This window comes from Anarhichas minor, unplaced genomic scaffold (assembly GCF_050575085.1).
Source record: "Anarhichas minor isolate MPS153535 unplaced genomic scaffold, ASM5057508v1 ptg000027l, whole genome shotgun sequence".
NCBI classification, from domain to species: domain Eukaryota; kingdom Metazoa; phylum Chordata; class Actinopteri; order Perciformes; family Anarhichadidae; genus Anarhichas; species Anarhichas minor.
In genome coordinates, this window is record NW_027466473.1 from 16,522,142 (window position 1) to 16,537,085 (window position 14,944).

Here is a 14,944-nt window from a genome sequence, read left to right on the forward strand (position 1 = left end):
GTGTTGCGCTGTCAGACGAATGTGCTGACAACCAGTTTATGATTATGTTGTCTCAGAAAGCAAGTTGCTCATCATTTGTTATAGTGGTAAATATAGGCTATAATATGTTATAGGTGTTTCCGCGTCGCTGATGGGCCAATACTCTAAATGATAAAACAGGAATGGCAGTATTACATTAGCGTCAGTCTACTGCATCACTAAAAACAGCGCGGCAGCCACACCTCATGGATTTGCGTGTTATATACAGATAGTATAATACATTATTCTGGTTAGGTATGATTTATGGTGTTTATTTACATATATTGTGGGGTGTGCATTAACATATCTCAACTTCAGCTCATAAGATAAATGACTCCAAAATGAAAATGTAATATCCCAGTATTGTAGAAAAATATGTCATATTCATTGTATGGACATGAGGAAAATGGTTGGTTTGCATCTAGCGCCTATTGCAACCATATTAATGTATACTATAATAAACCACAGCAGACATATGGGCACCACTGAATATATATAACTACAAATATCTTACTACCCATGAACCACTTCTCTTACAGGAAATACATGTTATGGGCAACATAAGGGCATTGGATAATCTATTCATTTAAAGGCCTTTAGATAGAAAAATAAGTATAATAGAACATTTTTAAATTGGGGTATTTTTTTAAATAAACTGATCTTTGAATAACATTATATGATGCATATTTTATATATGCATATGTGTGTGTGCTTTTAATTTAACTTTAAACTTTGTGCTGTGTAAAAGCTATGATTGTTTATAAGGCCCATTCCTCTACACGTTCATAAGCTGCAATAACAAAACATATTGAGAACTTGAATTATGCTTCACCGTGAAAATGCTTTCCACTGTGTCCTCTTTTTTTTATTGTCCTACTACTACTACCAAGACGGCCTTTCTGAACTATCATCTGTACAAGACAGTTCATCAATATTTATAACTACATCTTTTCATCATAGCTGTCTATCACACTATTCAGAAATAACTTGATTTTTAAGCTGGGACCAACAAACTTGTCTCTGTATGCAGTTGTTTATCTTATCAGCTACTTCCCTCTGATGGAAACTTAAACTAAATCTGATCAAATTTGTCTCAGGTCATTGAAGCTTCCTTCCACAGTACTTTGGACATCATGCTTTTAATTTGCTTCTCACAGTACAAGCTGCTAATAAAATATTTTTTTCATTTTGAACTCTAATTGTCACTGAATCATGTATTTGTTTCCTTAGTTGTACAATCCGCTGGACAACATACGTCCAATCCTTTTTCTATATGTTCTCTCTTTTGCATGCGTCTCTCCTAAAACAGAGATTGTGATGTCAGTAACACTACCTGTTTAAATAAACAATGAACTATATTAAAAAGGGATGTGTTGAATGGCATTTATCATCTTCAAAAGTTTGCCATCATAACTGAAAAGCAATGTTTCACATTTACGACATCACTGAATGCCTGTGTGCTTTCACCCTCTGCAGTCATCAACAACATAATTTGCAACCTGAATAAAAAAAATCAACCTACTGGGGAAATGAAATTGTGTTCTTGAATTGCACTCTTTTAGAAATAGATGTCTGCCATCTTTGTTGTTTCTGTAACCACAACACAATACATCACAATAACTGAACCAGGAAAACATCAATCCATACATGAATAATGGCTAATTTTCACTAAATACATAACCAGCTTGTCTTTGTATGTTACCCAGGGGCTTCATTCATTACTGTAAAGAAGAACCACATCTATCAGCTCTTTCACTGTGCCCTATCGTCAATAACTATCAATCACCATGTCAACAGTCCGGGCAGAAAGCATCCGTCTGTGTTGATGGGTTAGCCTGTGTAGCCATTCTGTCTATTTAATGTAGGTGTCATATGGCATGGTTTAAATGACCTCACAATTGATCGCCTTCTCTGTGGGAATGAATGCGAGTGTTGTGTTCTTTTTGATAAAGTTATTGGCTAAAAAGGCTATGATGTAATTGGAAAAGTGTGTGTTGAATCAGGACTTTTCTTTATGGAACCTTTCCCCCCATGGTTTGACCATCAAACACAATCCTTCACTCTTTCACTTATCTTTCACACAGTAACCTGGGAATTGCTCCACATCCAGCCAACACAGCAAAAATCAATGCAATGCAGGGTAGTTTGATTCACTCGGGGTACGTTTGCAACATAACTGATATTAGAAGAAGAAAATGAATTGTGCCGCTGGTGAAATTGTACCGCCTCCTGCTTCAAAAGTCCCCAAATGTTGCCTAAAAGTTAAGTAATTGACCCAGCTGTTTACGCCAACCTGGCAGTGGAGCGCTCTAGGAGTATTTATAGTGAGAGCACTGTCGGGACAGCATGAATTATTAATGGTTCCTGATGTAGATTTATTCATGACCTCTAGGCCACCTGGGTGCGAACACACACACACACACACACACATTAACACACATTCACATACTAAATCAGTTCGTCTTTGTGGACTAAAACTGTAGCTCCGGTGATGGTTTTCCATGGAAATTATGACGGATGACAGTGTGTGTAGTCCAGTAACCCTCGATAACCCCCATTGTAGCCATTAGCAAGCCTTCAGTTGGTTGATCGGCTCATAGAGGTTGTCTTTCACCCACATGGATTAGTCCTCAGGGATATAATTATTCAAGGCTGTGAAGCATTCAGCAAGTGCGGCACATACGTACGGTACATACAGTAGACCTAAACTACATACACACACATACGTACTATGTCAATAAGAGAACAGTCTTGTTTTTATGCTTTTTACTAGCTTCTGTGTAGACTTTCAACCTACTGGCATGAAGGTGACATTTCTCCCAGTAACCGGATTCTAATGAGTTAGGTGTTATCTCCCTTTTGTTGCAAAAGTCATGATCAAAAAACATGTAAACTGATCCTTGGCCTCATGTGTCTGCACCCTCTGTCCAGTTTCCTGGCTCAGACGCGGTACTTTCTCAGCAAGTCGGCCTGCCACATGTACTTCTTCTCGGGGAACCTCTCTGGGATCTTGATCTTGTGGAAGTCTTGAATGCACTTTTCCAACTCCTCCTCGACCGTCGGCTTCTCTTTTGCTGGACGTTTCTTGCATGTGCTGGTGTCGCGGGAGCTCGCCGTGAGTGTGCGCAACAAGTCACTCTTCCGCCGCTGCTCGGACTGCTGGAGCATGGCGATGGGGCCCTTTTTCGGCGGCCTGTCCAGGGTTTGGACGTTGGCGTGGGGGTGTGACTGGCGGCTGACCGGGCCGCAGATGACTGTTCCCTGGGGAGAGCTGGCCTCTGACTGGCTCTCAGAGCTGGAGGTGGAGAGCTCGTTGAACGAGGTGCCGCTCTCGCCCTCGCCGTCACCCTTGTGGTTCTTGCAGCAGCAGTCACATCCAGGGGAGGACCAACGTGATGTACCACCTGGAAAGAGACAAAACCAGGAGAGGAAGCTTACATTAGAGTTAAGGCAGAGCTATTCTTTTCCCTCTGTTCTTTCTTTCGAGGCCGATCATCATGAAGCGTAAAACGAGACGGTGACACAAAGAGAGCCACAAATTAGTCAGACAGGAGAAGAAAGACAAAGTAAGAAGCACTGAAGACACACAAAAGGGAAGGTCAGCTTTAGCCAAATGGATATCACCTGGAACAAAGTGACGTGCCGTCAGAGACACCTGGCTTGCTTCTCGTCTAAATATGGAAATGAGCTGGCTGTCTGTGGGACAAGCCTACTGTACATTGTTCAGAGAGCTACCCTCATAGCTCCATGCTGTCACTTGAAACAAGTGAAAGAGCTAAAACCAATTGCAAAACACACCACGAACGTCCAGATTTACATTATATGAATGTATTTACAGTAAAACTCTAATGACAATGGTATTTCAACTTTATTATACACTATATTGCAGCAATATTGTTACTGACAAACAACGTATAAAACTAGAGTCTGGCAATTTAATAATGAGTAGAGGTTAAACTCTAAACTCTAAAAACCTTCCAATCAACATGACTGGAGTCGTTTTCTTAGAAATAAATAATAATATATAAAAAAGCCGAGTGAGCTTTGATGTAGTGATTTTCCAGGTTAAGAGATGTCTAGGTGACATAGTTTCAGCAGCATTAAAATGATACCTTTTCAATGTATTACAGGTCTTAACTGGGTGTTATAGTTTAAGTACCGTGACAGTACCGTTTTTTTCAAATTTTGTGCAATGCTTGGAATTGAAGTGGTACAGGTCAGACGAGAGTTTCTATTAAACTGATTATCTCTCAAACATACCATCATTACACTTGAGTACCACAACTGTTTTCACCTGACCTGGAACTTCCAGTGAGTCATAAAAAAAGTTGAGAGATATCTCACACTGATGATGAGTTTGAGGCCGCTGCCCAGAAGTTGTGGTCTTGAATCAATAACGAGAAAAAATGCAGTGATCCGCAATCATAGCAATGAAAGAAAGCTATTGCCCAGCCTGTCCTCTGTGTGGGTGTACAGCGAAAGGCTGAACGACTCACTGGAACCAGAGCAGCAACCTACCTCTCACTGCAGGAAGAAGCCATTTATTTTTCATGCTAACCTCCTGAATAATTGAAAGGGTATCTGTTGCTGATGGACTCCACTCTGTTTAGTGAGGAGAGAGATCAAAACCCCTAAAGGCAAACACACACACACAGGCGACGTCCCTCCATTCTGATTTTGAGACCCGCCCCTCAAACATGAGCACAGGCTTCCGCTTTTGATGCATCCTCTACTCATCATTCAATAGCACTGTTGTTTATTTTCATGTGCATTTCACTTCAAACGAGATAGAACAAGACTATAAATAATGCTGCTTAAAATAAATGGCCCCCCTGCTTTTACTTCCTGTCCTCAGCAACATATTTGGTTTGTTTACGGAGAGGCAGCGGAACAGAAATCAATTCATCCGACCAATATTTGTTCCTCTGAGTACCACTCAAAAAACAGTTACCACATATTGTAACTATATTTATGTCAGTATAAACTGAATAAATATTTCTTGGACGACTTTGACACTTGCACCAACTGTTATTCTAAGGACACATATTAAGTCCAGAAAAGAAAAAATAAATATATAAATATATATATATATTGCTACCAGCCTAATCGTAAACCTTAAACCAAGTCTTCACGCTAAAATATAATGATGTACGTTATGAAGACAGACATTTTGTCCCCATAAAGAAGGCAAATCACCACGATGTGACTGTAAACAGATTTAGTCCCCACAAGATGGATAAAACACACCCACACACACACTGCTGCCTACTGTATATTAAATGAACATCACACATCCAAGGCAGTGACAGAAATGGAACGCTACACCCTTTGTCACCCACAGCAGCTCTGGATCTTTTCCATTACCACAGGCATTTTACAGCTCTCACATGCACAAACACACAAAATATAGAGAATACACTAAGCTCTAATAGTGTGATTTAAAGGTACACATACAATTAGAAATGTATCAGCCTGTTTGTTATACAGTTGCTGGATAAAGGACATAACCCCATGATGGGTGCAATTATGTCTCCCCCCCCAAACCTTTGTTTAGGGACACATGAGTTAATTTATGTCACTCTGAGTGAATAGCTAGCTCTCTGATCGATGACACGATGAGATACAAACTCGTAATTGGTGTTTTGAAAAATGGCCCCAGACTCTGGTGAATTGTTAAGTCTGCCAGTAGCCAATCTGCCCGTCCAAATAACATTAACACGATGAGACGGCTAAAGCAGCTGTAACAAATGTCTTAAAGAGCCTTGCGTGTGTGTGTGTGTGTGCGTGTGTGGCCTTTCATCTGTACACTATATGACATTCTGATTAAACCTCTGCGTAGCTCATGACACAGTGAGTCTTGACAGCAACACGCTGCTTTAATTTACAGGTAGTGTGTCTCGCTATTAGCCTCGCTAACACTTAAGACTACCAGGGAGGGGTCTGATTGATCGCTTTAGATTTCCTGTCAAACCTTAAGCTTCATGACAAATTGTTCAACAAATAATTCAATTGGGACCACCACATACAGGGACTTTAAAATCCAAGCACTGATAACTGAGATTTGTAAAATAGGTTATTGAGTTGTATCGCCTCTCTCAGCTACACAGTGATACTTTAATTAGGTTCCCAAAAGGATGTATCAGCGTGCAGTGTTGATGCTTTGTAGCACATTCAGTCATGTTAGTGGTAAAACCAATTAACCCTGCTAATTGAAATTAAAAAAAAAAAGTGTAAATTTAAAGACCTGCATTTTCTCATTGGTATTTACACTGTCTGGTTATAATATCTTGCTAATTAAGGTGACAATTTAATCACTGTTTATGTAATGTTTATTCAGTTATTTTTGTCTCATTTTCTGTCTGGTTGAACTAATTTCTATTTTTTATTGCTTCTTACAGGCGATTCACTGAAGTCAGGTACATTTTTCTGCATCACACAGTAACTCCTCCATTTTAGGAATCCACAAAGGAAACCGTTGCATAACTTGATCCCGATCCAATGCAAGGATCCTAAAGTTCAGGCTATTTTGTCTCACCGTAGGTTAATGATGCATTTTGACAGTGTGCTCTGGAGATTCAAAATGTATACTGATAGAGGTGCCATAATTAAAGGTCAAGGTTTCAGAGTGAAAAGGCAATAGCTGCCACATAAATTGATGGATTTTAATTATACTGGGGAGGAATTATGCATCTTGTTACTTGTGACTGGCCCAAAGGATGCCTGCATCCATCACTCTAGGTGAACATTTCTAGTTGAAAGTTAGCTTCACTTTCAGCTCTTGAGGTCATTTAAACTGCAGGAACTGCGATACATTTCCCCATCATACCTTAGCACTCCACTTACTGGGGCATTGTATTTGTACATCTTGTGAAAAAAGCATGCATGAATATTAGAGAATGACCAATTTCCTGTCTAGTCATCGTCATAGAAGAGGAATTTTAGAATTTTAGAATTTTAAAATGGTCAACGCTGTTGATCGTTAGTGGAGCTGAGACAGGCCCAGGTGACACCCTGGTTTGCACTGTAAGCACTGTTAACTGCGAGCTGCCGGCTCAGCCATCACCACATGTCTTGTGATGACATCAAGCACCCTCAGATCATAGTAATCTATTCAAACTTGACTGTACATAGCTACATGTCCATCTCCTGCATTGTTAAATGTAAAAACAGCAACCCAAAATAAAGACAAGAGGACTTATGGCTGGAAGGCAGCCAGCTGAAACTTGGACCCTCAGGCTAAAATTGGGCAAGAAAGTGTGCCAGGAGCGCTTGCCTTGGATTCCTGAGCATGGCAGTTAATCCCAAATCGGCCACAGGGACCAACAGAAAAGACTTTGCTTGTACTGAGCTGCTCCTAAGTGAGATTGTGTTTAACTGTTTACATTTACGGCAGGGAAAAGGGGCATCTTTGGTCAGCAAATCTAGTGATTTAGTGTCATATAACTTAGTTATATGACTTTGTTATGGCAAGAAGACTGAATTAATAATGTGCTTATGACTTGCGTTACGTTTATGCCCAGATTGCAAATTAGGTAACAAAAAGAGTAAAGAAAAGAATTGTACATAAAACAAAGTTTATTTGTGCGTTTCTGTACTCCTTAATCTTTCTCAGTTTCCGTGTGTGTTTCTGAACATGCTTCGGCAGGCGGGTGTAAATGTAGATGTTGTCCACAGTATGTGTAGGCCTAATGTAGTATATGTGGCATGCTGTGCTCTCATGTGAGAGTAAGGTCACGCTTTCCTTCAGGGCTGAGGGCAGGATGTTGTGTGTGTGTGTGTGTGTGTGTGTGTGTGTGTGTGTGTGTGTGTGTGTGTGTGTGTGTGTGTGTGTGTGTGTGTGTGTGTGTGTGTGTGTGTGTGTGTGTGTGTGCGTGCGTGCGTGCGTGCGTGCGTGCGTGCGTGCGTGCGTGCGTGCGTGCGTGCGTGCGTGCGTGCGTGCGTGCGTGCGTGCGTGCGTGCGTGCGTGCGTGCGTGCGTTTATGCACATAGGAATGCATGCGTGTACGGTGGCCGTCACAGTACAGGCACATATGTGTAACATGTGACAGATGATGCACCATAGGCGAGAGCCTTTTTTCAGGTTTGTTTGTGTTTTTCACTGGCACCTCACTTCCTCCATATCGGCTATATTATACATGTTGTAGTGCGGCGTGTGTGTGTGTAAAGTATGCACCAATGGCAAGTGAGGACGCCTGTGGTCATCCCTCTGTGTGTAAGTGACATTGGCCTTGGAACTATTATCTGTATGCCGTTGGGCAGTGAAAGGGAGGCTGATGTCAGGTGGGGTTCCCATTCGTGTCATCAAAGGTGTCAGACTGTCGGCCGTGCCTCTGGCCAGCATCACTCAGCACACACATCCTGTGTGTGTGTGTGTGTGTGTGTGTCGGTGCCTTGTGTTGTACTGTACATGCAGCAGTTGATTCATGTGATCTCATGTTGTTTCTCTTCCAGGGAAGTGGGCAGGAGGTCTGACTGATGTCACATGCTATTACACACACACACACACGCAAACACACACACACACACACACACACACACACACACAAACACACACACACACAGAATGCTTCCTGACAGGTGCTCCGGGCTCTGATGTATTGATCCCAGCAGGTAGCTTCACAACTTGTGTTAGCTCTGGTCAGTAAAAAGACCTGGCTGACTCTCACTGTGCTCACAATTAAATAGAATGAACATACGCTCACGCACTCAAACACATTCAGTACAAACCCAATTTCCGTACATCGGCTGACAATATATCACTTGAAATTAATACATTTCATGTTATCTTGTTGACTTATACAATGTTGGCTTAGTATACCTACAGAATTTGATAAGTGGTGTTTTGCCACCCGGATTTCAGATTGTGAATTTTCCCTAAGATTGGCAGAATTTAGCCCCAACCATTGACCTATATATCACCACACTATCTATTAACCTGAACATAGCCATTTGACTTGTGATGCTTGTCCACATCAGTACACACTCTAGAGGTAGGCAGTAAGCACTGAATGACTGAGAACATGAGCAAGCTCCTTTAATTCTATTGTCTTCTTCCATCCCCATTAAACCCCATTAAACCCCATTAAACCCCATCAGCGGTTTTAATTTCAAATGTCTTTAAACTCATGGAGCACGATTTTCTTTTGTTTCTAAAATATTGCAGCAGATAAGATCATCATGTTAGGTCTTCTGTAGATGTTCTGTAAATGTTTTCCTCATTGAGTAGAGATTCAAAATAAGGGAAAGGCTACAGACTGTGGAGTGTTTGGGGATCACATAAAGGGCACACACATGCACAATACGTTGCCATCTCTTCTCTCTTTTTCCATTTTGATTTATTTTCTTGTCCTCCATTTCTTTCCAGCTTTCTCTCCTCTCCCCATGTATCTCTCCTGTAGCAGTCCCCTCCTAATGTCTGTATCGATGGGTTGGGGCATCAGGGGAAGTGTATGGACGATTGCCCTCTGATTGATTTCTGTCATACAGCCTCTCAGCACTGGGAGGCTGCTCACCTGAGATAAATGATGTTGGCACAACAAAAGCAAATAAACCTCTTCTATCCATCACTTCCTCTCCGTCAGTTCTTTCTTCTGCTTCCCACCTCGACTCTGCCATCTGCATCTCTTCGTCACCGTGTCTCGCTCTGTACGCCTTCTCCTCCTGTCACTTTTCCATTTTCATTTCTGTTCAATGTTTTTTTTATGTTTAGTTTTTTCTCTCTTGCTAACTTATTGTTCTTCCTATTTCTATATTTTGGCAAGTCAGCAGTAATTTGAAGCGTAATTGAATTTGTACTGAACAGACAACTGGTCGGACCAGTTCTAATATCTGGAAATAATGCAAATTAGCTAGGTTATCTAACAATAGGGCCAGAGAACACCAAGAACAGTTGTGAAAGATAAACTCACTGATTGTAAATAATTTGAATCCAGTCCTTTCAGCATTTGTTTTGACAATCATTGTCATTAGAGTTAAGCTACATAATGTGTGAACTTTATGCACTCAGACACTTCTTACATACCATCAAAGCTTATTTTGTGATAGTGTTGCAATTTCCTTTTTTTCATATAACCACCTCCACCCAACCTGCATCTCCTCATCTACTTCTATCACTTTAATCATTGTGTCATACTGTCCTCCAGTGGATTCATGAAATTGAAACATTATTTAACATGTGGCTGTAAAATACCAAATGTTAGCTTTAGAGGATTTTGTAAAGAAATTAAGCATTTATTTCTCCCTCTCTAAACATTTTTTACTCTGACCTAACATTAACGTTTATTACTTATAGCACTGGACCATAAGGCAAGAAAGCCTAGCAAGCTAGCGTGCATGTCTTTGTTTGTACATAAATGTTAATTGTTTGTACAAATAGTCACAATTCCACAGCTAATCTATCAATACACTATTTTAATACACAAGATTACTGCGGTTCTGATGCTAACTGGACCCAGTTTGGTTGATTCATATCAATAATGCTGTTTGTCCAATTTGTTTCTTTTTGTAGAGTGAATGGCAATGATAGTACATAAGGTCTTTGTCAAATGGTGCCATAACAACATATAAAGCACAAGCTTCTATGTATAAGCCTCAGATCGTACAGTTACTGTATGTTAGTGATCATTAATGCACTTAACTCTCATATGCTTTTACTACAATCTCAAGGAAAGTTGTGATTATATGAGTGAGTGTTTAATCCACCCGAGCGACAACAGTGAGAGAACAGAGAGAAAGAGTTTGTTTTTCCCTTGAGAATCAGACCGATGTGTAGCGCCATAGAGGAATCAATCAGAGAAGAGGGAAGATGAGGCGCTGGCTGTACCCTGTGTGGTTTTTCTTGGAATGTGAGTCTATTTTCTGGTTCAGAGCTGATATCACTGCTATGAAATGGATTCTATTTTGGTTCAAAAGCTCAGACAAATGTTCTTTGGGTCCACAAAGTTGGTCTTATTTTATTGTTAATGGAGCAGCGCCCAGCGCTAAGTTACAACCTGATGCCATCACAGGTTAAATGTAATAACAATGTGATAATGTGTTTATCCCTATCATGTCAGGATCCCTGTCAGACCAGACACCTCCCATGGCCACACAGCTGCAGCTACTTCAGCTAATCACCTCCTGCAGGCTGACACACCAGACTCAGGTCCCACTAACGATTCCCCTGGCAATATATAAACTCTGGTCCTGCAGTCTGGGGTTGTCAGGTCGTACCGTCTTTCACCCGCTTCAACCCCGTTGCATCTTCGGCCTCGAGCGCCTGCCTCCGGTGTCCGTCGGTGCGGGAATCCCCCGTGCCCTCCGTGGTGTTAACAGACTACACACGCCGTCAAGCTACCAGCCCTCCGGTGTCGAGCCACGGGACTCACACCGTCGATCTGCCTACTCTCTGGTGTCGGACCACGGGCTCCACACCTTCCTGTCCTCTTTATTCAGGCTAAATAAAACCTGTTTATACCAACTTCTGTCTCCTGTGGTCTTGCTATTGGGTCCTAACCGTGAACTCCCGTGACATATCAAGAGATTATATTTTATTTTATTAAATCTGCAGGGCAAAGAGAGGTCATTTAACAGCAACTAAAGTTGGCAGTAATTCAGTCTTGCCCAAGGACACTTCAGCATGACAGATGCTGGTCAAGTGTGAACCTGCAGGCGCCTGCTTTACATCTCAGCTGTCTGGTTTCTCGCTGTGGGTAGAAGCTCAGTTGGTCAGATATTGATTGAACTGTCCCTGGGAATGAGCTCTGGACAAAGACATCAGCTGCCAGATGAAAATTCAGCGTGTGTTTCTAAGCAGATTATTTGTTCAAGCCATATTTGCAAGGTTGGCATAATAGATAATGAGAATAAAGCATTTCTTACCCCTCCCTCTTCCCTCTCTCTTCTTCTCCCTGTCTTTCTCTTGATGCAGCATAATTAGTTCGTCGCAAGGCAGCGTGAAATGACACGTTTGACTGTTCAGCTTCTTCAAACCAGCCACTTCTTTTATGCCAACGTGTTTTCACCCCCGTATTTAAGGGTCCTACGCCACGCTGAGTGTGCTTCTGCACTCACATTGTTTTGTTTTGTGTGTCTTCTGAGTGGAAATTCCTCTCTTCCGTACAAGCAGATGTTACATTGCCCTTCTGAGAGTGACACAGCTTGGTGACAGGAGTTTCTATTTCTAGCAGCACATGTATTCCCCTATTGCTGTCCCTCATTCTTTCTATCTATTGATTTTCTCCTCTCTTCCAGCCCTAGGGTCTTTACTGTAAATCTCAGGGTGTCTATTATAAAGTGACAGTAATTGTCTTAAAATGTATGTAATACAAGCTTGTGCGTGTATAATTTACCATATGTTTCAGAAGCACAGCGGCAGGCTTTTTCCTGAGCGTTGACAAGAGGTACTTTGGCAAAATTGGCGCACGTTTCGAGAATAAATGTGATACCACTGGCACTCGCTTTTATTCTCGTTTCAAGTTGAATATGCAAAGATATGTGAAGAAACAATTTGTAGCAGTAGGGGTGGATTAGGAACAGAACAATGCAAAGAATTTGCAATTATGGTTTGAAGTTGTAGTAGGTTTGAACATTACCCATTAATGTCTAACATAGTGCCCTAATTGTAACAAAGGGGACTTGGGCGGTTTGAAACACTTCCGAATAGACACAGAGACATTTCCATCTTAAAGTACAATCCTACTGATTACTAATCAAGCCTCCTCTTCAAATGTTAGAGTTTTTTGGATGGGCACCAGCTCCCATTAGCATTCATTAATGATACTTGCAAATTATCACTTTCAACCCACCGAATACAGACTGCTCTCTTAAACATTCATCATGATGCAAATGAATGCTCCTTCTCTGAAAAAAAAAACGACTCTGGTCCGTCTCTCACAGCTCACACTGAGCGCCAGGCCATCAGTGCTCACACTGTTGCTGCTTATACAGTATTTACAACTTTCTTTAACTTTTTTTTAGAAAAAAACAGCTGTAGCATTTCTTTCATAAGTTGTAGAGATGAAACAATAGCATTTATGCATTCCCCTTTTTTGGTCATTCAGAATACATAAAGATCACACAGAGTTGTGTCACAGCCATTAGAGTGTTATTATTGCATGATAATACATCAATCAGCCATATGTAAAATATATATTGATTGTCACATTGTTAGTTCACTTTTTTGCAACTCCCGGTCCGTAATATTATCTTCAGGTCTGCTCACAGCCATCAATCAATCCACATATCTGTCAATGAATCCTACATCTACTATTCCTCCATTATCTCTTTACCTTTGACCCATTCATTAATTATCCATCCTTTTTATGTTCATGAATTGGAACAGCAAACAATAATGTTGCTTATTAAAACGTAAATGATAAATATCAACAGAACGTCGATGCAAAGGGTAAAAGTGGCCCTTGGATTTACCAAAATGCCGGTAGAATAAAAAATGAGGGTGAAATCAATTATTAGCAGCAGTCTCCATCTGCAGTTTTCGTGCTGATTTTAAACATTCATGTTTGTGAATGTGGCTATGTCCCCAGTGGGCAAACATGGGTGATTGATGAGAGCCTACAACCAGGTGATTCTTTACAGTGAGAAAAATAGAGTGATTTTTAATCTGAAAGCAACCGAGCGAGCAGCCTGAAGCCGCAGAAAATGTTGGCACCGTGCAGCAGTAGAAGAAAAATACAGGCCGCACATACAGTAGAGTGCTGCAATATCAATAAAGATAACAACTAAACTCTACAGTCAAAGGGTGGAAGGTGTACGGAGAGAAGGATGTGGCAACTTCTGAAAGGCAGATTCAGACAAATTTACAACACTCTGGAATAAGTATTGGTATGATGTGAAATTGAACAAAACAATATTGAATTTAGGAAAGAATCTGACCTGTGGCTGGGTGTTGTAAAACAAAACATTGAAGTTTATGAGCATACACACTGTAAACATTTGAAAAATTGGTGAAGACATGGTAATACAAGTGCATACTGCCAAAACCGTCAGGAGCAACATACACAGTGTCCAGTGATGAATTATCTAAGATCAACTAACTGTAATCAAAGACCGTAATCGCCAAACAATCGCACAAGCATTATCACTGCCCAGCAGAGCGCTCACCAGCCACTATCTCTGTCACACACGTTCACTCATTATCCATCTGTTACACACACACACACAAGGTTGGGAAGGTTACTTTCACAAATGTAATTGCTGACAGATTACTGAATGTTTCCCCATGACTGTAGTAATCCTCACACTGTGCTGCTCTGTGATGGTTTCAGTCATATCTTGGATGGCTCTGCTTGCAAACTCAAGGATCTGAGGTTAAATGGCGCTTCATTTCATTTTAATTCCCCCATTATCATCATCGGAAAAACGATGATCCGTTTTTCATCTTTTATAAAATTACTTCATTAATTATTATTTGTGTCATCATTAGCAACATTGGGCCTTATTGTCTCTCTTTTTCTTCTCATCTCCTTTTCCCTCTCTGCGTTGTTCAGTTTCCATCCACTTGTTTCATAAATTCTCAGTCAATCTCCACCCTTTGTCTCCCCAATCTCTCATCTGACCCCTCTTACCCCTTCCTGCCAACATAATGGAGTGCCATTGCAGACTTTTTCTCTCTGTCTCTCTTTCTTTCTTTCATCTGCAGTCTCACTTTTTAGTTATTTTTCCAGACATTTGCTCTAAGTCTATAGTTTGTAGCTCCATCCTCGATGGGAAATGATGATTGAGCTTCATTATCACTTTTTCTGCAGTCTCGCATAGCCAGACCTATCTTCACAGTGACGTTTCAGTCATCAGTTTTGGGCGTCACTTAGCCCAGGATGCAAAGTAGATAGCGCATATAGTGAATTGGGAGGAGAATGCAGGCTTAAATAGTTAGCCAATGGCATGCTTGCAGTCTGCATGCGGTGAGTCAGACTACTTTTGCTGTGAT

The 14,944-nt window shown here is 41.0% G+C and overlaps 1 protein-coding gene across 1 annotated transcript in view; it reads right to left on the reverse strand.

Moving 5' to 3' along the window:
- Positions 1-2,958: 2,958 nt before the first annotated feature.
- kctd16b (potassium channel tetramerization domain containing 16b) overlaps positions 2,959-14,944 on the reverse strand; it is a 63,972-nt gene continuing 51,986 nt past the window's right edge. Inside the window, exon 2 of the mRNA XM_076102020.1 lies at positions 2,959-3,422. Coding sequence (XP_075958135.1) covers positions 2,959-3,422 — 464 coding nt within the window. The remainder of the gene's footprint in view (positions 3,423-14,944) is intronic.